This window comes from Lacerta agilis, chromosome 8 (genome assembly GCF_009819535.1).
Source record: "Lacerta agilis isolate rLacAgi1 chromosome 8, rLacAgi1.pri, whole genome shotgun sequence".
In the NCBI taxonomy this organism is placed as follows: Eukaryota; Metazoa; Chordata; class Lepidosauria; order Squamata; family Lacertidae; genus Lacerta; species Lacerta agilis.
Window position 1 is genome coordinate 40,273,332 of NC_046319.1, and position 24,447 is coordinate 40,297,778.

Sequence of the window (24,447 nt, forward strand, 5' to 3'; positions counted from 1 at the left end):
TCAGCAACCTCCTCCAAGCCTTGGGCAGCCAGACACCCAGCTTCGGCCCACAACAGGTGGGGAAGAAAGAGGACCTGCAGGGGTCAGGTGGAGGAGATTATTCTGACCTGCTCCTTCCTCCTTCACGCTTTCCCAGGCCAGCAGAAGGATGGGGTTGCCAGCTCAGGCCTGCTGCATGGCTGGGTCTCATTCTGAAGGCACCCCCTTTTGTCCAGGCCTTCCCATTGCCCCCGAGCCCATGGGAAGGGAACTGAGCTCCCCAGCTCCCCACCCTGGCTCTGCCCAGCTCCTGACCACACCTGGCCTTTCTGCAGCAGGAACCTAAGGTCCTGGAAACAGCATTGGAAGCCCTTCCTCTGATCCAGACGGGGCTCCTGTTGGGAAGCTCCACCATGGAGGAATCCACAGTAACTGTGGTGTCTCCTGTGCTCAGCACCACCCTCAGCAGGTACCAGTCTCCTCTCTCCTAGGCACTGAAAAAGTGTGGGGGGGGGCTTGCTCAGGGCAACTGGGCAACTGAATGAAATGTTTGGTTGCCAATTACCTATTGGAATCCTTTTGGTACGCAGAGTAAGACATTGTTCAGAGAATGCACCTTGGTTAGGGAACAGACTTTTATGAGTTACAGTCTCTCACACAGAGATGTTTGTAGTTAAGATAAATAATAAAGGAGTCTATTACATGATTTTAAAAATTATTACTACATTTATACCCACTTTTTCTCCAAAGAGCTCAGGATGGCTCACAGACTTCTCCTTTTCTCCATTTTATTCTCACAACAACCCTGCGAAGTAGGTTGGGGCTGAGAGATAGTGACTGGCCCAAAGTCACCCATTGGGTTTCATGGCTGAGAGGGGATTTGAACCCTGGTCTCCCACGTCCATGTCTCACACTCTAACCACATAGTTGGATAGAAAAGTTCCAAGTTCTAGCCTAACAAGTCTGTACTAGAGCATGGTAGCCATGCTGGCTCCTATCTTATCTCAGAGGATAATTCTTCTTGGAGAGAGAAATGTGAGAGGAGCAGGAAGTTGTGAAACAGAGTGCAGCCTGAGAATATCAAAAGAGATAGAGAGGTGAGCTGAAGAGATTAAGGACACAAAGGTAGTCTGGGAGTCTGGAGGTCTTGAACTCTGTTCTATCTATCCTAACCTACGCAATACCTCTCTTCTGAAAATGGAGTTGCACTCAAACTTTCAACAGTAACCCCTCTCCCCACTCCCTACCAGGTGTGACAAAGCCTCCCTGTCCCATGCCTCCTTCCACCTGCATCAGCCTAGGGGCCTGAACGTAACCTTCCCATCCAGCTCTGCTCTGGAGCCAGTTCTGAGCCAGCACCCCCAAGTACAAGTCCAGGTAAGGTGGTAATGGCTTGCTGCCCACTGGGTCCTTGTAGGGGGACATAGTGCAGGGCTGGCAGGGCGTGGAGGTAGAGCAGATGGCACCCCCACAGCTCACTCTTGCTCTCATCTTCACTCTAGGTGGCCTCCTTTGCATTCAACCCTTTCTGGCACCTGGATGGGAAGCCGATCAAAAGGATGGCAAGTATCGCTCTCATGGCCAGCGAGGAGTCCATTGGTGTCCACAATCTTGCAGAGGAAATAGAGGTGAGAATGGATACTGTACTGGGAAGTTCTCTCATCAGGACTCCTGAGCGTGGCATCCATCCCCCACAAAGAGGAAGCTGGTCCTTTCTCCCCAGAACACATTCTGATTGTTTCTGCCGCTGAGAAATGACTTTCCATGTTCAGACCTGATGGACCCACACAAGGATGCCAATAAACTGCTAACATTCAACTAAGTTACACTCAGAGTAGACCCATTGCAATCAACGACCTTCAATTAGTCAAGTTCATTAATTTCAATCTAACACTGGATATCAACCAGGATCAGTAGGAATCCTCCATGCCATATTTTTAAATTTTTATTTTATCATTGGGCAACTCGAGAAACCCACCTATAGATATTGCCTCTATAAAAGGTGAGAATTACATGGATTTTTATTTAAATTCTCTGAATATTTCTTGATTAATTTTCCTTTGCAATATTAGTCCAAATCTGCACCCAAATGTTCTTAGCGACAGCGGTGCCAAGATCCTTTCACTGTTTTGTTTTTCTAAAACGGGTCATGTTATCCTTTTGACAGCAAAGGAGGATGAATATAACTTTCCCAGGCAAAATCTCATTTCTGAATGCTCTGAAGGAGTTGATGCTTGGAAATGGAGCCTCATTCCTTGCAGGGCGTGCCAAGAGTTTCCTTTTCCCTCTCACCTTCCCCTCCCCCCATATTATCTCTCTCACCCCTCCCCCAAAGTCTTTCTCAGTGGGACTGATCTGGGAGTGCTGCTGGAGGGTGAGGGAGGAGGCAGGCAGGGAGAAGGGAGTCATTTTTATGAGTCCTTTTTCCAGCCTGTTGTCAGCTGCACAGAGATCTAAGTGCTCCCCTCTTTCCTGGGTTTTTCTTACCAAGTGCAGCCCCCTCACGAGAAGGCCTCAGGTGTGCTCAGGACTGAAATATACTTGCAAGTGTGGCACCATTCCGTAGCATGATTGTGGCACAGCTGTGGTGTGTCCAGTGGGACATTTGCACCCACAGAACGTGCCAGCCTCATTCATCACTGATGGGTGCACTTCTTGGCTAGATAGGGGGGGACTCTTCTCTCTGCACCCAAGTGGCATGGAGAAGCAGCGCTGTCCAAGGTCCAGCGCTGGATCAGAGATAAGCACTTTGTGCTGTATGGCCTGATGGGAGACAGTATGTGCTCAAGGAACAGTGGGGGGCACTTCAGGGCTGACCATGGCCATTCTGTCTGCTTCCAGATTGGGCTCAGTGATGAGGCTGGTGCTGAGGCCCCTCACACTCACTTGACTGGCAACGTCAGGAACTTTGACATTGTGGTAAACATCACATCAGTAGAGGATGCCCTGCTAGTATCGGTGGAATCCAGCACAGTGGTCCAGATCACCTTGCACCTGGGCCTCCAACCTGAGCCCAACAAGAACAGCAGCCTCCTCAACACCACCCTGCCCAGCAGCGGATGGCAAGAGGGTAAGGACTTGTTAGAAGGAAGCTAGAGGGCAGGTGCTGCTTTGGGACTTCCTATTGGAGCATCTGATTGACCTCTAGGAGAATAGTGCTGGACTAGAATGGCCATTTTGGCCTGATGCAGCAGGTTCTTCTTATGCTCATACGTACAACACAATGCTGCATGTATCCCCTTAAAAGTAAGTCTCACTGGAGTTCAGTGAGGTAACTCTGGGGTAAGTGGGCATAGCGTTGAGGTGTTAACTTCATCAACTGTTCTGGGTTTCAGCCATAAGACATAACCTATATGGCAGGCTTCCTCAAACTTGGCCCCCAGATGTTTTGAGACTACAATTCCCATCATCCCTGACCACTGGTCCTGCTAGCTAGGGTTCATGGGAGTTGTAGGCTAAAAACATATGGAGGGCCAAGTTTGAGGAAGCCTGCTATATGGGAACAATTTACCTCTATAAATAAAAAGGGAAAGTTGCAAAAGTATACAGATTGAATTAGCTGTGTTTCAATTATTTAACTGCCAATTAAATTCATTTAATTGCAAATTAACATGGTGTAGTGGTCAGATTTGCACTGTAGGAAACATCAATGGGAAATTTGATTTAAATCGCTTAGTTAAATCAGCCCGTTTCTTCATTTACATAATTGACCAAACCACTTTGATTTAAATCTGTCCACAAGGGAGTAGGCACAGAGTTAGGGAGGGAGGGGCTTGAGGAGCTGGGGCAAGGCAGGGCTGTGTCCCCCAGTGGGGGGAATTTGTGGGTGAGATCAGTGGGTGTGGTCCCTCCTTGCTCTCTTTGAATCACTGCTCTTGCTTCAGAGGGTGCCTACACATGGGTGATTCCTCCAGAGGAGCTGCAGCATCACGGCCTGGGCACTTACTACATCTCTGCAGAGGTGGCTCCCCTCTCTCAGGGCCCCTGGAACCTCTCCATTCACACCATCATCTCTGGATGCTACTACTGGTCCAGCCAGCATCAGGCCTGGAGAAGTGATGGATGTCGGGTATGCAGTAGGGTCAACCAGGCCAGAGGGCTGTAGGGCAGGCAAGCAAGCCTTTGCTTCCATGCTGGGAGAAAAATAACGTGGGGCAGAATGTCATGGGGAACCAAATGGAGCACAACTTTTGGGATCTCGTCCTCCTGTGTTGGTTTCTAATGCATCAGTGCCTCCCTCCCAGGTGGGCTCCCAAAGCACCATCCACAGCACCCAGTGCTTGTGCAACCACCTCACCTTCTTTGGGTGCATCGCCTTGGTCCTGCCACACCTGATTGACCTTCACAACACTGCAAAGCTCCTGAGCACTGTGGGCCAGAACCCTTCTGGGCTGGCCTTGCTAAGCAGCTTGTTGCTGGGCTATGGAGCTGCCCTTGTTTGGGCTCGATGGAGACAGAGAACGGATGTTAAGAAGGTGAGGGAAAAGGGCAAGCAAAAGATTTACGATGGTTGTTTGGGGTTATTAGCATTTGCAGGCCAGAGACACCCCCCATCTGCACTCATTCAGGCCCTTCTTGTCTGATGTGCTGAAATGAGGAAAAATGAAGGTTTTTCGTTGGAAATGCAAACAGGTCATTAGAGAAGACATTTTACACCGTCTGTTTAGGGCAGGGGTCAGCAAAATTTTCCAGCAGGGGGCCGGTGCACCATCCCTCAGACCTTGTGCGGGGCCGGACTATATTTTGGAAAAAAATATGAACGAATTCCTATGCCCCACAAATAACCCAGAGATGCATTTTAAATAAAAGCACACATTCTACTCATGTAAATACACCAGGCAGGCCCCACAAATAACCCAGAGATGCATTTTAAATAAAAGGACACATTATACTCATGTAAAAACATGCTGATTCCCAGAACATCCACAGGCCGGATTTAGAAGGCGATTGGGCCGCATCCAGCCCCCGGGCCTTAGTTTGGGGACCCCTGGTTTAGGGTACGATATATTTATCCAGCAAACAGCTGAGAGCCAGACAGCCTGGAAAAGCTGACTTGCTGAAGTGGGGCTTTGCCATTTCTAGGGCCACCCACCCCGTGTGTGTGTCTCTCCCCCTTCCAGGTGAAGGTCACAATCCTAGCAGATAATGAGGCCACTGCCTGCTTCCCTTATCTGGTGCAAGTCTTCACAGGCTACCGCCGAGGGGCTGGGACTTCTGCTAAGGTAGGGGAAGGTCTCACTTCCCTGCAGGCCCACTTTGTACTGTTGATGGTACAAGTGCTGCCCATCAAGTTCCATGACCTCAGGCACCTGCCCACAGAATCTGGGCTGAGTCTGGCAAATCTCTCCCTATCGGGGAGTGGGTGTGCGGGTGCAGGCTTCTGTGTGGCTGGCTGCATGCAAAAGCCTATGTCTTTGATGACATCCTTCATGCGCTCCCTGCTTGGGCAAGGAACTGAGGAAAGGAAACAATCCATAAACCCCCACCCAGCACCCGCCCTCTTTTCCCTTTGCTTGATTAACCCCATCTCCCTCCTTGGCTTGAGGTTATCCTGACCCTCTATGGGGCAGAGGGCCGGAGTGAGCCACACCTGCTACAGGACCCCCAGGGGCTCTCCTTTGAGCAAGGTGGGCGGGATGCCTTCCTCCTTGCCACACAGAAGCCCCTGGGCAACCTCCACGCCATCCGCCTCTGGCACGACAACACTGGGCCCAACCCCAGCTGGTAAGTCCATGGCCCAGTGAGGACTGAGGGTGGAGGCCAAGAGGGTGGGGTTAGAGCGAACCAGACAGCAACTGGGATGCCAAGCAAGCAGGAGGTTGGAAGCCTACGACTGGCGTGGGAGAGTCCGTTGGCAGCACCAGACCTTATCAGATGCTAGTAGGTGAAGGGACACTGCAGCTGGCATGCCTAGTCCTCCCATGCCATGGGGTTGTTCTGCCAGGACCTGGACACATGCAGAATTCCCAGGTCCTCAAAGATACCTCCTTTCAAGCCTATGCTGAAGAAATTAATAAGGTCCCTGTCCAACTGTAGCAAAACTAGCTGCAGGACAGCTGGACATTCCAGGGGGACGATGGAACTGTGGCATGTCTTGTCCCACCCAAGGTTCATGCTCACCATGTTAAAGGCCAACTTTGGCTCCAGAGGCCACATTGTCATGTCAGATAATGCATTATGACCCACTTTTGGTCCGAACCCACAAACATAAAGGATACACCAGGGAGGGGATACCCTTCCATCTCCAGTCCTTTCCCAAAGCTGCTGGGCAAAGAACGCTTTATGTATAGGTTAACTTGGAGCAAAGCTTCCCTTGTGCTTGAAGGAAGCTACATGCAGCTCTCTGTTTCGGCAAGGTGATGAGGGCAGAAGGAATAGATCCCAACTGCTTCCCTTTGACCTGCAGCTCTCGAGTGATGGGGGAGTGGGGGCAGATCCCTTGGCTGCAGCTAATGGGCACCGCATGACTGCTTGGCAGTGCCACCCATGTGTGGGCAAACGACTGAAAGGCCTGAGCCTCCTGCAGGTTTGTGAGGCGGCTGGTTGTCTGTGACCTGCCTGCCAAGAAGAAGTGGCATTTCCTGTGTGACTGTTGGCTGGCAGCTGACCTGGATGACGGCCATGTGGATAAAGTCTTTGCTGCTGCCTCCGAGAGGGATCTCCTGTCCTTCAGGTAAATATGAGCCCCACCCACCCACCTCCTGCCACTGACAGTTTGTGGCATCTCTGGAATGTGTTTCTGCCCTTATCTGCCCAACAGGTACCTTGCCTTTGACTGAATTATGCTGAGAACACCTGTGTGAAAAAGCAATATGCAGACAACAAAAAATAAAAGTCAGGGAACAGCAGGCTTTGTCCCAGAATCTGCTTGGAATGACAACTCTCAGACATGGTGCATGTGATACCCAGTGAAGAAAGGCACAGAGAGGGCCTTTCTCTCCCATCCATCTTGGAGTTGGGTCTTCCTTCCAGGTCGGAGAGTGTGATGCAGCTTCCAGCTCCTCTCCATTCAGAAATTAGGTGCAACAGGAAAGGTCCCACCCTGCTCCGGGCCCTTGACCCTCTCTGGCTCAGCCCCCACCAAATACATCCCTTATCGCACTTCACCAGGTACCAGTTCTGGTCAGGGCTGGTGGACAAATTGACCCAGGAGCACCTGTGGCTGTCGGTGATGACCTGCTCACCCTGGAGCCCCTTCACTCGTGTGCAGAGGCTCTCCTGCTGCCTGGCCCTCCTCTGCTGCACCTTCCTCATCAACATCATGTTCTGGAGAAAAGAGGGAGGGTCCAGAAGCCCTGAGGCTGGTGAGTCGGCTGCCAGCTGGAGACTGGCATAGCCAGTGCCTCTCCTTGACCCCCGCCCCAACATGATGCTGGTGGGGCTGGGCTGGGGGCAGGTGGGTGGATGGGTGGGGTAGGGAAGAGGCTGGCTTCCCACCACTTGCCATAGCTCACAGTCCCCAAGGCAGAGCCCTAAAGAGGCCTGTATTTTTGCTCCTGTCCCCATGCTCCACCTTCCATGCATAGGGCTTGTGTGTCTCTAAGTAGCACTGGGGTTTCTAAGCTTCACAATGGAGCGGGGAGTCCCCCTATGGACCCTGCCCACCATTTTTTGCATCGAAACTGCCTCAGCCACAGCAGTGATCATTTTGGTCACCCCCTCCTCCTGACTGAAGGTCTCTGCTTGCCCCTCCTCTCTCCTGCCTGTGCCCCCGAGACAGGGCCTTTTATGATGACTTGGCACGAGCTGCTGGTGAGTATGGAAACAGCTGTCTTCCTAATGCCGGTGAATCTGCTGATCAGCCACATCTTCCAGCTGGTCCAGCCCCCAGCCCCAAAACCTCCGCCAGCCAGCACTGAACTCCTGCAGACTGTGATGCCCCCCAAACAGGTGATGCCCATCACACGAGTCAAGCAGGTGAGATCCCCCTCCTCACAAGTCCCTCCAGTCAGCACCTGGGACACAGCGCAAATCACGGTCTGCCTTGTAATTGTTTGCTGGTGCATAGGCGTGTGACCCACTGATAGCACGCCAGGCGCACAGAGTCCCCTGTCAAGTACAGGAAGCTTGAGCCATGGTGCCAATAGGTGCCAGGCTAGCTGTCAACCAGGAAATAAAACCATACAGAGCTCATGCTCGCTTTGACAGCACATAATACAGAGAAGATAAAAACCGTACAGAGCTCTTTGCTTGCTGAAATGCAGTGTGTGCACCCCGTTATCTTACTCTCTCCACTCACTTTACAATGCCTTTCCTAACTCAAAAACTCTGTAGTCAATTAAACTGCAGACACACCGAGTTGAATTGTGTTCAGTCAGCCCTTTGGTGCAGATTTAATACATAATTTCCCTAGGGTGCAGAAATGGGCTCCCTTTGGGTGACCCTTGATATAAGAGAATAGCTGGAGCTTCCTTGAGGTCCTTGCAAACTGGCATGGTCACCCCCAAACAAGATAACTTGAAATGGGCAAAGTCTGTAAGAGAGTTCAGTAGGGGGAAAGCAAGAGGTCCTGAGCGGTCAGTCTCCCAGCACCAGCACCTGCCCTGATGGGTGTTTGGCTCTCTTGCCCTGCTCTCTCCTTTGCAGGAGCTGGAGGAGACCCTGGGCTTCCTCTACAAGAATGGCCTCTGCCAGTGCAGAGCCATGGACAAGTTCCCTGGGACTTCTGAGCAAGTACCGGAGCTTGTGGCTGCTCTGTGTGACCTCATAGAGTCCTACCTCCAGCACCAGAAGGACCTGGAAGGTCCCCCTCAGGGTAAGAGTAGCTTGGCTTGGCAACAGATGCAAACACCACTCCCTTCCTCTCAGACAGAGTGTGCCACCCTTCTTCATGCTCTGTGTACCAGCTTGCACCTTTGGGGAGCTGAACGACCCTTGACTCAATTGGAAGGAAGAGGGGGAATTAAGGCTCTGGAGGGTGAGAGTGATGTCTCTTTGTGCTTGTTTCCAGAGAGGCGCTTCAACCTCCACAGCTACCTGAGCCATGTGCTGAATGACTTGGGGACTCAGCTCTGCAGCCTGGATTTGTGCAGCTTCCCTAAACCCTATGACTATCTGCATGCAGTGGACAAACTACGGAGAGTCCAGCAGCACCTAGAGCAGCAGCAGGCCCAGCCCTGGCCCAGCACCGAGGGGCCTGGCAGGTAGCCCCCACCCGGAAGCTCCCCTCATCTATCTCTTCCCCACTCTCTTGGCCCCATTTCCTGGTAAAATTTTGCTGAGATTGCTCCAAACCCAAAATCATGCTTGGGGAACAAGATCCGAGTTTGTAAGCCACTGTGAAACTCTGCGGCATCTACACACCCTACGTATGTATACAAAGAAACACACCTAGCTAAGGTCAAAGTTCCTTCCATGAAATAGCTTGCAGGAAGAAACTAACCAGATGTCTTCACACTCCAGGGAATGCCTTCAGGGGCTGGGCAAGGAGGCAGGTCCCAGTTACAAGAGATAGAAGCCCCCCCCCCCACAAGGACTCACCAGTGAGGATGGGGGTCGCATATGCAGCAGAGTCCAAGCAAGCCAGGCATGTAGAGTCTGATCAAATGTGACCCAGAAACAAAGGGAGGCAACAGTCCAAGGTCACCACCGCAGTCGAGTTCAGGCAAGGCAGGGTGATGAGAATCAGGAAATAAGGCACCAGAGACCTGTGTTATTTCCTGCAACTAGAAGGCTCACTAGGAAGGCTTTATATACTCGTCTCCTAAACTACAATCAACCACAGCCACTGACTGCTTCCTCACGGACTGGTGCCTCTGATTCCATAGACTGGCAGGGGGAGCTGTTCCACCTCCTGTTCTGACAGTTCCAGGGGTTTTTCATCAGGTACTAACCTGGAGGGCCCCTGGATCTATAGGGTATCTGGTTCATCTTCAGAGGACTCTGCGTCTGGTCCTGTGTCACACTAAGACTCAAAGCCAGCCAGTTTCCCCAGCCCACCCAATACAGTCATACCTCTGGTTGCGAATGTGATCCGTGCGGGAGGCATGTTCGCAACCCGCAGCGTTCGCAGCCTGAAGCGTCGTGTCTGCGCACATTCGTGATGCGATTTGGCGCTTCTGCGCATGACATCATTTTGTGTTTCTGCACGAGTGCTGAAACCCAGAAGTAACCCGTTCTGGTACTTCCGGGTTCAGCGCGGTCCGCAACCCGAAAACGTGCAACCCGCAGCATTCTTAACCTGAGGTATGACTGTAATGGTCTTTTTCTTAATTGCCTATTGCTTTTTCTGCCCTCCCCACTGCACAGTTTCTGCCCTCCCCACTGCACAGTTCCCTCCCTCCACTGGTATTCCTAAAGGCTGAGGTGCCATTTGTTCTCCTGTCTCTGTGTCTCAGGCCCACCGGGCCCAGGAGCGAGCTCAGCAGTTTCCCACTTGAAGACCCTGACAAGGAGAGGCCGCAGTTCTCCCACTGTCTCCCCGGGAGATTCAGCTTCACCTGTTGGCTCACAGTGGGGAGCATCAGCCTGGTTTCGGCCTTCTTCACAGTGCTCTACAGCCTAGAAATGAGCAGGGACGAGGCTGGGCGCTGGGCCATCAACATCCTGCTCTCAGTGCTACAGAACATCTTCGTGGTGCAGCCTCTGAAGGTAACCTGGCCCTCTCTGGGGTGCAGCTAACCTCTCCCCACACCCTTGCCAGTGCCAGCATCTTCTCTCTGCCTCTACAAATGTCTTTGGTGTTCTGTGATTCTGCAGCAACACAGCAGGGTCAGAGGTCTGCAAGGATCCTCAGACCCCACATAAGTCCAGACTCTGGGTTTAAGGCTCGTTCATTTGCACTGGTAATGTGTGTAATGTTACTAACCATTCCATTTGTGGTGGGGCCCCTCTTGCATATTCTGCTAAGAGGGGCCCCAGACACCTGCCTTGTTCTCCCTCCTTCCCAGGTGTTGGCTCTGACCTTCCTCTTCTCACTGCTGCACAAGAGGGAGTTGTGGAAGGACAAGGGGCAGGAGCAGCAGCTCTGGTGGGCCCTGGGCCTTGTCACAGGTAATTCAAGCTCTCCAACCCCCCCTCCCCCCTTCCCCATCTGCAGTGCTCAATAGGGCATCTGCCTGAGCAGCCTCTGACCAAAGGGGGCCTTTTTCCTCTTGCTTGGGACTGACTCCAGCTTCCCTCTCCCTCCAGCAAGGGGCCTACAGCTGGAAGCTTATGGGCGGAGAGACTGGGCGGACCCAGCTTACAGACCCCCTGCCCTCCAGCCAATGGTGCGGCCAAAGGAACGAGCCTTGAAAGACAAGAAGTTGTACTCCTTGATCAGAGAGATTGCAGGTGAGACCAGGCGTGAAGGCCAGTAAGGGCGTGGATGGGTTGTGCAACACTTCCTGCACCAAGCAGGGGTGAAATATGCTCAGCATTCACAGTCATATGTGTCAGTGGTTAAGGAAGCAAGCAAGACAGAGAATGATACCAAGGTCAAGGTCAGAATGGTGGGAGCGGCAGTCGCCTCTAGGAACATAGGAAGAAACTGCCACATACCATGTCAGAACATTGGGCTTACCTCACATTTTCATCAAAAAATTGCTAACCATAGAGTTATCAAAATTTTCAAAAGTAGGGGGGTCCATGGCTTGGCTTTTGAAAAATAGGGGGTCCTCAGTAATTAGCTAATTGGGAACCACTGCTATAAACCACAATGTATACATAACTCAGTGGGTGCAGAATCTGCTCAGGACAAATATTCAGATGTAATTTGCAACCTTTAAACTACCAGCCAGGAACATCATACCCAGGGGCGTAGAAAGCGGGGTGCGGGACGTGCGGTCGCCCCGGGTGTCATCCCTGAGGGGGTGACAAAATGGCACACCGTGGGAGGGCGGCACTTACCATGGGGCCTGGCCTGCAGCGCGCCCGAGCCATGCGTTTCTCCTGGGAGTGATGTGGTGGCTCGGGGCCCTGCGCTGCCCGAAACAGCAGCGTGGGGCTTGCATCTGCCAGGTGGACTCCATGGGCAGCTCACCACCACGACGCCCCCGGGCAGATCACCGCGGTGCCCCCATGGGCGGTGCGGCACACCCCACTCCCGCCGCTCCGGGTGCTGGAGCAGCTAATTACGCCCCTGATCTACCTGTAAGCAGGCGGGTTGCTTAGACCTAGAAGGGGTTATATTGTGGCCTGTGTGGTTGTTTCTCTCCACGTCTTCTGGCTGTAGGGATGCAAAATCCAACAGGACAAACTGTTTCAATCCACTTCCCTTTTCTGACACCCAGTGCAGCTTGTTTTCCTGGCTGTGCTGATGGTCCTCAGCTATACTGAGAGAAGCCCCAATGAGTTCTACTTTAACAACGCCCTCCAGAAGACCTTCACATCCTACCTGGAAGACATCCTTACCCCAGAGGAGTTTTACAGGTGGACCAGGGTGATTCTGCTGCCTAGCCTCCATGGCAATTCTAAAGGTGAGCAGCACAAGGAGCAGAGATCAAAGAGACATCCTTCTGTACACAGGCACTTGTACTTGTGTGAGACTGCTTTTATGCGGGTCACCACAAAATGAATGACTGAATAAATTGAAACAGTGTGCCTTCCCTTGCTCAGGGCCGCTGTTTGGAAGTCTTTTTGCTGCTCACTCACTGCAATGGGAAGGATTGGGAGGAAGGCTCAAGGCAGCAGCCTCAAGTGAGGGAAGGTGTGCTGGCAGTGGCCCTTAAGCCATTGCCAGGCAGCAGCCCCAGTGGCACATGCTGTATAAAATATAAAAACCACGTCCTATTTAGGCTTTTTCAGTGTTGCTAAAGCCGAAACCAGAAATTTACCCAGCTTTTCACATCTGTACAAACAGGTGTGCGTCTGTGTGTTTTGTTTCTAAGCAGCGCATTTCCCCCCTCTCTCGATCTCCCAGGTTTGACCATGGATGGAAACTCTTTCCTTGTGGGCAGTGTGCGGCTACGGCAGATCCGAGCCACAGGAGCCCCGCCAAAGCCAGGGCCAGCTTTTCTCCCACTCCAAGAGGGAAAGCAGGGTCCCACAGCCAGCTGGGGGCCTCCTGCTGCAGGTGGGAGAGGTCAGGCGAGTGCCTGGGTCTTCCAGAACGAGAGCACCCTGCAAGAGTACCCCATCTGGGGGAAGTTTGCTCTCTATCCGGGAAGCGGCTACCTGGCAAACCTTGGCAGAAACAAAAGCTACGCCACAAGGTATGTGGACTGAGGGAGCTGCAGAACAGGCATCAGGTCCCGAAAGCTCCAGGGGCTCTTTCTGGGTAGGTGTATCTCAGTCTCTGCCCACTATCTCCTGATCTGGTGAAGCTGTGGAAGAGGCAGGTGAAAGCTAAAGACCCACAATCCTGGTTAACAGTAGTGAATATGGCATTGCTAGCTGGAGTCTGGCAGGTGGTACTTGGGGGAGAACTGATCAAGGATGGACTAAAGGTCATAGGGCAGGGCATGCAGTAGTAAACTAGAGTTGTGCTTCTTTCTCTTCCCCTGCCGCCAGTAGACTTAGGCATAGCCCTTAGAATTCTCTCCCACTGCAAGGTGGACACACAACTCAACTTTTTTTTCTTCACCATTCCCCACCAGAACCCTTCGCTATCTGGAACGGAACAACTGGCTGGACAGAAGCACGCGAGTCGTCTTCGTTGAGTTTGTAGTCTACAATGCAAATGTCAACCTCTTCTGCGCAGTCACACTGATCTTGGAGGCCAATGGGATAGGCAAGAGCATGTAGTAGAGACAAAGGGGGCCTAGCCCTGCAATGGGCCTCAGAGGCAGGGTGGCTGTCCTGGGGCTGTTGGGGAGGGAAATGGAGAAAAGGCGTTCTCTCCCTGGGAGCCAGCCTTGCTTGTAGCCTCCATGCTTGACTCTGTGCCTGTTTCTGTGGCAGGGGCCTTGTTCAGCAAATCGGAGCTGCAAATTCTCCGCCTCTATCCTGACCTCCAGCTCGTCCTCCAATTTATCTGTGCCCAGATCACCTTTCTCCTGCTCATACTATACTACATCTTTGTGCAGGTGAGTGGGGCCTCTGTGAGGCAGCTTAGTTTCCTTAGCCTAGCACCCTCCTGATATTGCTGGACTACAACTTCCATCAGCTTTAGCCAGCACTCTCAAGGCGCCTAGGGTTAGTGGGAGGTATCAGCCAGCACCAACTCAGGGGAGACTGAGATGTGGAACCTGCAGGAGCCCTCTGGGTGCTGCTAGGCTCCCATCATTCCTGACCATTGGCCATTGGGTGCCTAGAACAGTTGGGCATTTGGATTCCAGCAACACCTGGAGTGCCGCAGGAGTGTCATCCCACCCTTGTTTTAGGGGGTGGTGGTGTGTGGAGGTTGCTGTATTGCCAGAGAAAGAGCATCTCACCACCACTGCTCCTTCCACTTGCACCCCCCCAACATGTGGCTGCCTGAGTCAAGCCTGCTTCTTCCATGGGGCCAGCAGGGCCGGCAGTTGAAGCAGCAGAAGTGGAAGTACTTCAGCAGCAAGAGAAACCTGCTGGATGCCAGCACCATCCTCATAAGTGTGGCAGCTATTGGCCTTTATGTGAAGAGGCGCATGCTGGCAGAAGGCATCCTGAAGCAGCATCGCCAAGACCGCAACAGGTGAGTGTCCACCATCTGAAACAAGGGGCAGAGGCAGACCCCCACTCAGCAGAGGCGGCTTTCACACACCCTAAAGCAAAACTCCCTCCATACCTCTGGCAGGTTCATCAGCTTCTATGAGATGGTGGAAGTTGACTCTGCTCTGACATACCTCATTGCTTTTCTGGTGGCCTTAACAACCATCAAGCTGTGGAACCTCCTGCGCCTAAATCCCAGAATGCACCTCATCACACAGACGCTGCAGAAAGCCTGGGATGAGGTCCTGGGCTTCCTGCTCACACTTCTGGTGCTACTTGTGGGTTACGCCATTGTGGTAAGAAGAGGCCTGCCAACTGCAGGGAAACCAACCAAGGGCGGAGGGAAGAGCACATGACACACACACACACTCTTCCTGTGTCCTTATACCCCTCCTCCTACATCACCTTTGCTCTCTTGCCATCAGTGCAACCTCATGTTTGGATGGAGCGTAGAGGACTACAAGACCTTCTTTGACTCAGCTGTGACCATCATAGGGCTTCTCATTGGAATCTTTAATTATGAAGAGGTGAGTGCCATGCAGCCCCACTTTAGGCAGAGGCACTCTGCTAGGCTGCCCTTCCAGGACACCACTGATAGCAGCAGACCCCCAGCCCCATTCAGGTCCCTGCTCAGCACCCAGAGAGACCTGCATGGATTTCAGCTTTCTGGGTCTAGAATGCCATGCTTCCCTGTGCTCTGCAAAGCACAGCACGGCCAACAGCTCTCTGCTGTGTGCATATGTAGACACAGGACATAACTACTCTTCATGCTTAGGTCACTGCTGTGGACCCCGTGTTTGGCGCTGTACTGATTGTAACCAGCGTCATCTCCATGGTGTTCGTGATCATCAACCTGTTTGTCTCTGCCCTTTTGACGACCTTCAGTCGGGAGATGAAGGCTGCCAAGGTAGGTGTAACCCCAAGCGGCTGGTGCTGCTCTTCACCAGCCACGAGCTAAGCTTCAAGCAATTAAGCCTTCACAAGAAGCTGCTTGTGCCGCAGCCACCCCTCAGGATCTGAGTTCACATATAAGGCATCTCTCATCACAACAGGCCAGCAAGGAGGAATCCATGTTGCAGCTGATTCAATTGAAGATTTCCATCTTGTTTGGAATCAAGAAACAGCCGCCCTTCCCAGCAGCTTCCTGAAAGGAGCCTCAGGACTGAAGTGGCATCATCCCACCTCCCCATTTGTACAGCTCTTTTCTATTCTAAAATGGGAAGGGTCACCATTTTCAAAGTATCACTAATGTACATGCTATCTTTAAGAATATCAGAGGTCAGCTGGGCTGGCAATAAAATCTGTATGGCTTTTCTCCCACTTTTAAACTACCCCTCCCGCTCTTCAGCTAATTTACCATGTGATCTTGACTCAACATTACCTCATGCCTACATCCTACTTCCTTTTTCCCTGACACGCCTTTGAGTTGTTGGGACCGGCCAAGGCAGAACAAATCTGACTGCCCAGAAATCCCCTGCTGCTGCCCTGCAGGTTGAAGAGCAAAACCGATCTTACTAGCCCAAAGTCCAGTCAAGTCCCTAAACAGCAGGAGCCAGTTTCTTCTCTGCCCAAAGAGGCAGGGCAAAGGAGGGCTGTTCTTATTTATAGCCAATCCCAAATACTCAGTGGTGCACATCAATTAAACCTTACAAATCAATTTATTTTTAATGTCGCTGAGGAACTCTTTACCTATTGCAGGGCTTAACCTCTGAGGAGACAAACAGGGAACTCTAGATTACACTCCCCAACCCAGTCACAGATTTGAAGAACTTACATGACAAAGGTGGGTCTGTTGAGATGCATAAAGGATACACTGTTTCAAGGTGACACCAGAGGGAGGAGATAGAAGGGTGGGTGGGGAGGAAGAGTGACTATCGTCCCTCCCCACCCAGAGGGCTGTTTGCCCAATGGGAGATATCAAATCCATGAAAGGAATCCAATCCTGCCTTTCCTTAAAGGCAGCCAACCTCTAAGATGCAAGGATCCTTAAGCAGTCCTTACCTTAATCATCGAGAGGGGACCCTTCGGCCTGGCCCAAGCAGAAAGTACTCATCCCCCTACTCCAACCTGTAAAGGTCAGCATAAATCCTACAAGGGCTAATTTCTCAAGAATGATGGCTTGACAGTTCTATCACATCACTGCAGAGGAGGACAGCTGCTTCAGCACCCAGGGACTTCCCCGTGCCCTGCAGGACAGGTGGCCTGCTCTTCTGAAGCTGCCACTGCTGCCACCACCCACAATGTCTTGTGCTAAGCAAGTCTAAAGGGAGCCTCATAAATTTGCCTGTGGGAGGTGGTTGTGGGCTGCACTGCAGATCCTCAGGTGTGCGATTCAAACTGACAGGACTTGTCCCAAAATATAACTGTGAAGCCAAAGTAAAGGCAACACATTTGCATGCTCCTTTTAGCCAATATTTCCCCTTCCCTCAATAAATATTACTTCTTGTTTGACTGGAAGTGTCACTGTCAGTCTGAAGCAACAGCCATTCTCTCCATGATAAGAACTGGTAGTAGCTGCGCCTCCATGTTGTAAACATACCATGCCTCCTTTGCTTCCTCCCTCCACCACTGCCAGAAGCCAGGAAATATTATGTTTCACTTGAGACAGACCCAGTCAAGGCTATTCCTCAACTTTATTTAGAATTAATAGAGAAGATACAAACCAATCAAATTGTCCCAGAAAAGCCACATGAAAGAGTTACATACAGAGTGTTACATGGGAGAGCTGAGGTTGGCTGCTGGCACTGCAGCTGGTCTGTAAGAGCAGCATAAGTTGCTGGATGTGTTGCTGCTGCTGTCGCCACCACCACCACCCATGGCTTTGCCCTATAGGCAAGGGAAGAGGCTAGAGAACCAGGAGTGATGGCACACGTCAAGCAATGGCCCTGAACCCAGCCTGATGCAGAGCCACGTTAAGGCAGAACTGGGCTCACTCAAAGCTAGGAAAATGTGCCTGCTGCTCTGCAAGCCAGAGGCAGGAGGACCACTGAGCCACGAGGAGTGTAGACTGGTCAACTCCTGTGCCCCACAGCATACCTCCCCAAAGGAAAGTCATAATGGCCCCGGAGGGCTCCCTGAGAACGCGGCAGGCAAAACAAAGCTATCAGGGGCCCAGAGCAGCTCCCCTTCCACAGCACATGCCTGGAAGGGGGGGGGGGCGCTTCTGTCCAACTACGTTGCCCAGAATCTTCAGGTTGGTGTCCCTACACCACTGTCTGTCCAAATGAAGAGGCCACCTACATCACTCCCTTTCCCCTCTAATGCCCGGCTGCAGACTGCAGAGCAATGCATTCAGAGGATTGTTCCTGCTCCCATCTCAAAGAGGCTGTGCAGTCCCCCACTCCTGGAGCAGAATGTCAGAAAAGCAGTGGCATTTGGTGTAAGTACAGAAGGAAGAAAGGCCAAGTGGAGGAAGAGGAACGAGCACTTGGTCGTGCTAAGAGGGGGGGAGGAGGCAGCAATTCAGGCTCATCGGCCCCCTGTTCAGGGGCTCTTTTTAAGTTTTCTTCTTCAGTTCCTCAAATCTTCGAGAGAGGTCATCGAAGTCAATGTCTTCTGAGGCGGAAGTGTTGGCACCAGCAGAAGCGGCAGGCAGTGTGTCTGGCACAGATGGCAACTCTGGCAGCACAAAATTATCACCCGAACTAGGAACTGCAGCTGGTGGCCTCCCCCTCGGCTGTGGCTTTGGGGCTGGTCCTGCAGCAGACAAGAGTGACTGGTTACAACCAGTGGGCAGGCCCAAGGCAGTGAAAACAGTAGTCTACCTAACAGCAGTAGGGGCAGGGGTAGGACCATTCTTTTTGCTGTACTACAGTTAGTATATGTGCTGCTGAAGCGAGCACTTGCTGCACTTCAGTTGAGCCTTGCAGCTCCTACCAGTTGCTACAGGGGCCCAAGCTCTCTGCCATGAAGAGTCCCAGTCTCTGCCCCAACACAGACACACACAGACACACACACACGGGCACATGCTTACCTCAGCAACTCAAGAGCGAACACAAGAATGAAGGGGACCAACAATAAACACAAGCACCAGCTTTCCCCTGACATCACCACCTCCCTCCCTCCTCACTGTCTTGCCAGCTCCACAGCCCGCCCCCCCCTCTGGCCCGGCCCTGCACTCACCGGTCACCTGTGGGGATGGCAATTCCTTGTCAGCACCCATGTCATCAATCTGAAACAGAAAAAAGCTGGCTTTGCATGGAGCGCCCCACACAGAATCACCACCTGACACTCCCCAGAGGCCTACACGCACAGCAGAAGCACCATATCTGGTGTTCCCATCTTCTTCACGCAGCCTTGCCAGACAGCAGAAGGAAGGATGAAATGAGGGATCTGGAGGAGGAGGAAGCAGTGGTGGTGAGCCTGGCCTGGTGGCACCATAGGTGAGGGGGAGCCACTCAGCATGGCTGACCCTGGTTATGTCCCCCAAGGATGGCCTGACGGTGCAGTAGCTCTTCACCATCGCTGGTGGCCTCACCTTCAACCTGACATGAACCACCACCACCAGCAACCACAGAAGTCTGGAGAGCAACAGCTAAGGGCATGAAGGTGGATGCATCCCCATTTCCACACTCTCTAGCTGCTCAGCCCACCCCCACATCTCATCCTCCACCCCTGATTGCCAATGTCCTCTGCTCATGCCTTCCATGGGCAGCAGCCTGGACTCTGAGACCAAGGTGACCTCTGAGTCACTGCCTGCAAGCTCATCCAGGCTGCTGAGATCATGCTGAGGCTCCCTCGGCATCTTTATCACAGCCCCTCCATCCTGCCTGGTAGACTTAAGTAGCTGCCCTGCTCGCTCCCCTCAGTGGCCGCCTCCTCCTCCACCACAATGTCAACCAAGGTGCGGCTGAAGAAGCTGGAGCAGCTCCTGGTGGACAGGCTGCAGGGCCACTGCTGGACCTCCTGGTCGGCCTCTATACCAAGTGCAGTTGCCACTTGCTGCTCCAGAGGGACAGGCTTGTCTTGGACTTCCTCAAGAGGGAATGGGACTCCTGATTGTTGAAAGTGATGTGGACAAGTTTCTCCTCACCAGTGCCTAGGCAGTCAACATCCACCTTACGGCTGGTGGTAGACCTGAGAGCCCCATCATCTCCACCATGGCCCGCTACTCGAGGACCCCAGCCAGTGCAACATCTGGCATTATGTACATTTATGTGTATTTTAATGAACTGAACAGAGTGAAAAATTATGAGTCATGGGGGTGCAGAGACTGTGTGAATGAACTTAGTGCTTGGCTTATATTTTTAGTTGCTATTTTGTTAATGTTTTTAATATTGTTTTATAGATTCTAAATGTCGCATTGATTTGTTAATCACATGACTTGCTATAATTGTGAGGTTTAGCTTATTTTTTAGTTGCTGTTTTGTTAAGTTTTTTATAGATTGCCACTGTTTTACTGATAATTTGTTAATTATTTTATTTGATGTATGCTGTATTCGCGACATGCTATTATGTTTCATTATGTTATGGCTATTTATTGTTTGTAAGCTGCTTTGAGATCATTTGAATGAAAAGCAGCATAGAAATACAATAAATCAAAATCAAATCAAAGGTACATGAAGTTGCTGCAAGCCCAAATCCAGTGGATGGCAACTCCTCAGTCAGTTCAAGTGGGAAGGCCTGCCAATACCCAGCACTGGACTAGGGACAGCAAAGAGGACTTGCCCTCCTAGCAATTCAGCTTTTGTTTTTCATCAGCAGTACTTACAGACTCATATGTTGGAGGTGTTGCTGGAATCTGAGGTGGGTGAAGGCTGGTGAAAGGCTGGTAGGTGCCCACCGGTAGCCCGTTGAAGTGCTCCTTAAAGGGAGAAATTGTTAAGTCAGACCAGCACCCCTTTCTAATGGCAGAATCAGATAGGCAATACCTGCCAGAACAGCTGGAAAACCCTGTTCACACAGCAGGTAGTGAGGTGTGCTCAGATGCTAACTCACCACAGTAGATTGCTATCCTTTCCTTCCCCCCCCCCAAACTACCACCCCCAAGCCCAACTTTACAGGCTCCCCTCCTGTTTCAAGCAAGACATAGGACTTACTGGCCCCTTTGGAGGTGGGTATGAAAAAGGGGGAGCTGGAGACGGCATGGGCATGGGCATGGGCATTGGCACAACTCCATCAGGACCAGCCATTGGGGTCATGAAACCACCGCCACCGCCACCTCCACGGCCACCTTTCTTAGTATCATCCACGAATCCCACGTCAATCAGGTCAGCTTCCACGCCTGTGGGAGCCTCAGCCTGGGAAGAGGAAGAAGCTTATGTCACATGTGGGAAAGGGAGCTGCTAATGAGGGAATTGAGAGTGGAACCGCCTCCCAGTCACTCACCATGACAACAGAGTCTGGCTCATAGGGCACGTTGTAGTTCTTTGCGATCTCAATCAGGTACCTCTCCACTAGGATTTTGGGAGGTGCCTCTACGCTCAACTTGTGCATCAGCTGGAAGGGAGGGAGGGAAGAGTGAGCCCTTCACTGAGCTGGGCAGGTCAAGAACACTTAGCTAAGAGATACCCAAGTCAGGAAAAAGATACGTTTCTACCTCACCTGGTGAAGCACCACGGACAGGACCTCCTGCTGCAAACAACTCATCTTTATGAAGCACTGATATTGTTCCCTCCCATAAGAACAGCCTGCTGGATCAGGCCATCAGCCTGTCTAGCCCAGCATCCTGTCCTCACAGCGCCCAAACAGATGCCCCAACAAGAAGCAGATGCCCCAACAAGAAGCCCCTGGGTGGAGCAGCAGCAGTGCTCTCCTTCACCTGCAATTCCCAGCAACTGACTTCAGGAGCAGACCACCTCTGACAGCAGAGGAAGAAGTAGCCATTGTGGTTAGTAGCACCTGACAGCCTTACCGCCATCTCACCCCCATGATGCCCTTCCCATTCCACTCACCCTGTCATTGACGGTCCCAATCTGGTTGCTCCGGCACAGCTTGCCATACTCTTTGCTGTACTTGGCACACAGCTGGTCAGCAACCTAGTATGGAAATGGCACACTCAAAAGAAGGTCCAGGCACCACTGACTCCCCTCTATTTAAGACAGGGCACAGCAACTATGGCAGCACCCCTGGAAAAAAGGTTTAGGGGTTTGGAGACTGGAGCCAACCTAAACTCCCAGCTCAACCAAGAAAGTCACCAAGTTCTCAGAGCATCCTGTGAGGATAGACCAAAGTGTTTCCCCAACTGCTGCCCCCAGATGTCCAGGCTGAGCAGCAAACCCAGTGTCCCTTGCTGCTCTGCCAAGACACAACTGGCACTACTCACCATTTTCAGCTCAGCCACCTCCGCTTGCAGTCGGGGGGCTGCCCAGATGAGGGTGGAGACAGCTTCTGCCAGGCCGGAGTCCAGCTCCCTGAAGGGACACAAAGCAAGGCACGGGTGAGCAAGTAGTTGCAAGAGACAAAGAGGACAAAGAAGTCCCAGACCTAGCAGACCAAGGGGAGGGGACACATGGCAGGCACCCAGCACCCTCTTCCCCATATGCCAAGACCTTACTTCATAGATTGTATGAGGCCAAAGCGTGCCAGAAGCAAGTCACAGTAGAGCTCCAGGATCTCCATGGCCTCCACCAAGTAGTCCTCCCGGATGATGTGCTCCACACGGATGCGAGCCCGCTCATCTTTGCCAGCAGACAGGTAGTCAGCAATTTCCTTCCGTGCCTTCTGGGCTAGCTCGGCTGGAAAAAAGGGTTCATCATGGGGCAGCAGGGGAGGCCCACAAGCCTGCCCTGGCCCTGCCTGCGCTGTTTGTGTATGCAAAGAGAGGGGCTCCACCAAGAAGAACTGTGGGTTGTCTCCAACTAAGTTATACTCACAGTAGAGCTATTGAAATTAAGTAACCATGTCCATTCAATGAGTATAGTGGGGCTAGCACTGGACACAAGTCCACAAACCTGAGAACTCTTCACAGAATCCCCACCCCTATCCCAATGACCACAATTCTCAGCATCTTTGAAGTACAGTACACACACAAGCAATTCCACACTTACACTCTGACATGTCAAAATAAATTAAAACAATTCTTTTAAACGTTAGTTAAAAAGACTCTTCTTAAAAACCTAAAAACTCCCTTAAAAGAATCAAGTCTTCAAAAAAGTTATATGATCTAATAAAGTCTTTAAAAGAATCCTTCCAAAAGAATTTAAAAATTATAATGTAGCACCTTAGAGACCAACTGAGTGGTATAAGCTTTTGTGTGCACGCACACTTCTTCAGATACACTGAAACAACATGTGCAGGCTATAAATTAAGCATCTCTTAATTTATAGCCTGCACATGGTGTTGTGGGACACCACGACTACCAGAAACCTCCTGAATTACTACTGTGGTGATGAGGTCAAGGAATTAGGTAGGAAAGTCCACTCACTTTTCTTTTTCTCCAGCAGTTTGAGGCGATTGATGACAAGACGTAGGTTGACTCGCAAGCGCTCGGCCTTGAACCCAGAGCCCAACATGGTGTGGAATTCCTTCCAAGAATACAAGAGAGAAAAAGTCTACTGTCACGTGTGTTTAAGGCAGGCAGCTAGCAGTTTCCTGTGTAGATATATTCTACTTATAATATTTATATATTGCTTTGCACATTCAGAGCCATTCCAGAGTTATTTAGAATACAAAATACATTTAAAATTCAATAAAGTGATACAAATATAAAACACCAAGAGTGTTCAAAAATTAATCTAAACACAATAATCCCTGCTCTACACAAGCGGGACACCAAAAATCTCAATCATCAGTGCTGTCAAAATGCTGAGAATAATTTTTTTGCATGGTTCTAGATTCAGGTAGGTAGCCGTGTTGGTCTGATGCAGTCGAAATAAATTAAAAAATTGTCCAGTAGCACCTTGTCCAGTAGCACCAACCAGGTTTGTTCTGGGTATAAGCTTTTGTAGGTATCTGAAGAAGTATGCATGCACACGAAAGCTTATACCCAGAACAAACTTAGGTGGTCTCTAAGGTGCTACTGGACAATTATTTTATTTTTTAATTTATTTTTTGCATGGTGCTGGAACATTTCACAATTGAAGCAGGGGGGGTATCTGGTCTCTTGTTGTTACCTGCCAAACATCTTTTGGAGGGGCAGACAGTGAATGGTCTCAAATGCTGATCTCAGGATCTGGATTGCTTTGAATGTGGAAAGGTTGTGAGCTGTAATGTTTTTATCTCTGCTGCAAATACTTATATAATAAAGCAAATATAAGTAATTTTAATGTGAATTTTAGTTTACAGCAAGAATTAATGTTTGAATAGACTATGAATGCCGGTCATTTTTAAACAGAGTCCATACAGACTCAAGTGTGTGTAATAGTAATAGCCAAAAACCTCTTTATCCACTTAAGAAATGCTTTGTGCATGTCTGTAAAGCACTTTCATCTGTGCAAGCTACTGGTTTCTGGGTTTTTTTCTTTCTTTTGTACATGATTTGATCAGCCAGGCCCAACCATATACAGCACAAGGGGCAGCTCACAACCTTGGATCTCTTTAACCAGTTTCAATCCCTGGAGGAAAAACCTGCCCCGCTTTTCAGCACTGGAAACGGTAGAGAGCTCAGCTCCCACCTATGTGGGAGCTGGAGGTGGATTTGCTCCAAGAGGGAGGGGGAGTTTGCAGGTAGTCGAACTACAGAGGCACGAAGGCAATTCCCAACTCCTCTTCCGGCAACGACTTCGCTTTCGGCTAGACACAGGCAGCTCCCCGATCCGGGTTCAGAGACCCCAAAGAAGAAACACCAGTGCCGCCCGACCCGTGGCCCGGACAGCCAATTTCGATGTGCTACAGGCCCCAAGGAGGAGCCATTCCCGGCTAGCGGCAGGAGCAAGAGCCGGAAGGGAAGGCGAGCGGCCAGGGCCGCCAGCCGCGGACCAGGAAGCACCGCTTCTTCGCCCGCGCCTCCCGCCACCGGCTGGCCGAAGGCAGCTTCAG

The 24,447-nt window shown here is 51.3% G+C and overlaps 2 protein-coding genes across 3 annotated transcripts; one reads left to right on the forward strand and one right to left on the reverse strand.

Annotated features, from left to right (window-relative positions):
- The first annotated feature begins 69 nt into the window (after window positions 1-69).
- Window positions 70-15,959, forward strand: PKD1L3 (polycystin 1 like 3, transient receptor potential channel interacting). Its single transcript, XM_033157183.1, has 25 exons — window positions 70-448; window positions 1,230-1,356; window positions 1,482-1,607; window positions 2,821-3,070; window positions 3,864-4,048; window positions 4,224-4,454; window positions 5,100-5,201; window positions 5,525-5,703; window positions 6,506-6,652; window positions 7,090-7,309; window positions 7,696-7,896; window positions 8,566-8,734; window positions 8,930-9,122; window positions 10,251-10,569; window positions 10,869-10,971; window positions 11,110-11,253; window positions 12,192-12,377; window positions 12,821-13,112; window positions 13,497-13,630; window positions 13,801-13,925; window positions 14,352-14,512; window positions 14,615-14,825; window positions 14,955-15,056; window positions 15,305-15,436; window positions 15,582-15,959. The coding sequence occupies exons 1-25, from the start codon at window positions 393-395 to the stop codon at window positions 15,675-15,677; spliced, it is 4,191 nt and encodes a 1,396-aa protein (XP_033013074.1). The 5' UTR covers window positions 70-392; the 3' UTR covers window positions 15,678-15,959.
- Window positions 15,960-17,143: 1,184 nt separating this feature from the next.
- IST1 (IST1 factor associated with ESCRT-III) lies at window positions 17,144-24,115 on the reverse strand. 2 transcript variants are annotated; one of them, XM_033158910.1, is made up of 10 exons: window positions 24,037-24,115; window positions 22,895-22,994; window positions 22,025-22,205; window positions 21,794-21,881; window positions 21,423-21,506; window positions 20,857-20,967; window positions 20,568-20,768; window positions 20,240-20,332; window positions 18,652-18,700; window positions 17,144-18,231 (listed from the first exon to the last, which is right to left on the reverse strand). In XM_033158910.1, exons 2-10 carry the CDS (start codon window positions 22,980-22,982, stop codon window positions 18,026-18,028), a joined length of 1,101 nt encoding a protein of 366 aa, XP_033014801.1. In that variant the 5' UTR covers window positions 22,983-22,994; window positions 24,037-24,115; the 3' UTR covers window positions 17,144-18,025. The 2 variants fall into 2 exon arrangements, with proteins under 2 accessions (XP_033014801.1, XP_033014802.1); XM_033158911.1 differs by having other exon boundaries at window positions 17,144-18,225; window positions 24,037-24,111.
- Window positions 24,116-24,447: the final 332 nt, after the last annotated feature.

Coding starts and splice junctions, on each gene's coding strand:
- PKD1L3 (XM_033157183.1), top strand. CDS start 393: ATGGAGGAATCCACAGTAACTGTGGTGTCTCCTGTGCTCAGCACCACC. Junction 6,653..7,089: donor AGGGATCTCCTGTCCTTCAG/GTAAATATGAGC, acceptor GCACTTCACCAG/GTACCAGTTCTGGTCAGGGC. Junction 14,513..14,614: donor CATCGCCAAGACCGCAACAG/GTGAGTGTCCAC, acceptor TACCTCTGGCAG/GTTCATCAGCTTCTATGAGA.
- IST1 (XM_033158910.1), bottom strand. CDS start 22,982: ATGTTGGGCTCTGGGTTCAAGGCCGAGCGCTTGCGAGTCAACCTACGT. Junction 21,882..22,024: donor GGCCTCATACAATCTATGAA/GTAAGGTCTTGG, acceptor GTGTCCCTTCAG/GGAGCTGGACTCCGGCCTGG. Junction 20,968..21,422: donor TTGGGACCGTCAATGACAGG/GTGAGTGGAATG, acceptor CCTCCCTTCCAG/CTGATGCACAAGTTGAGCGT.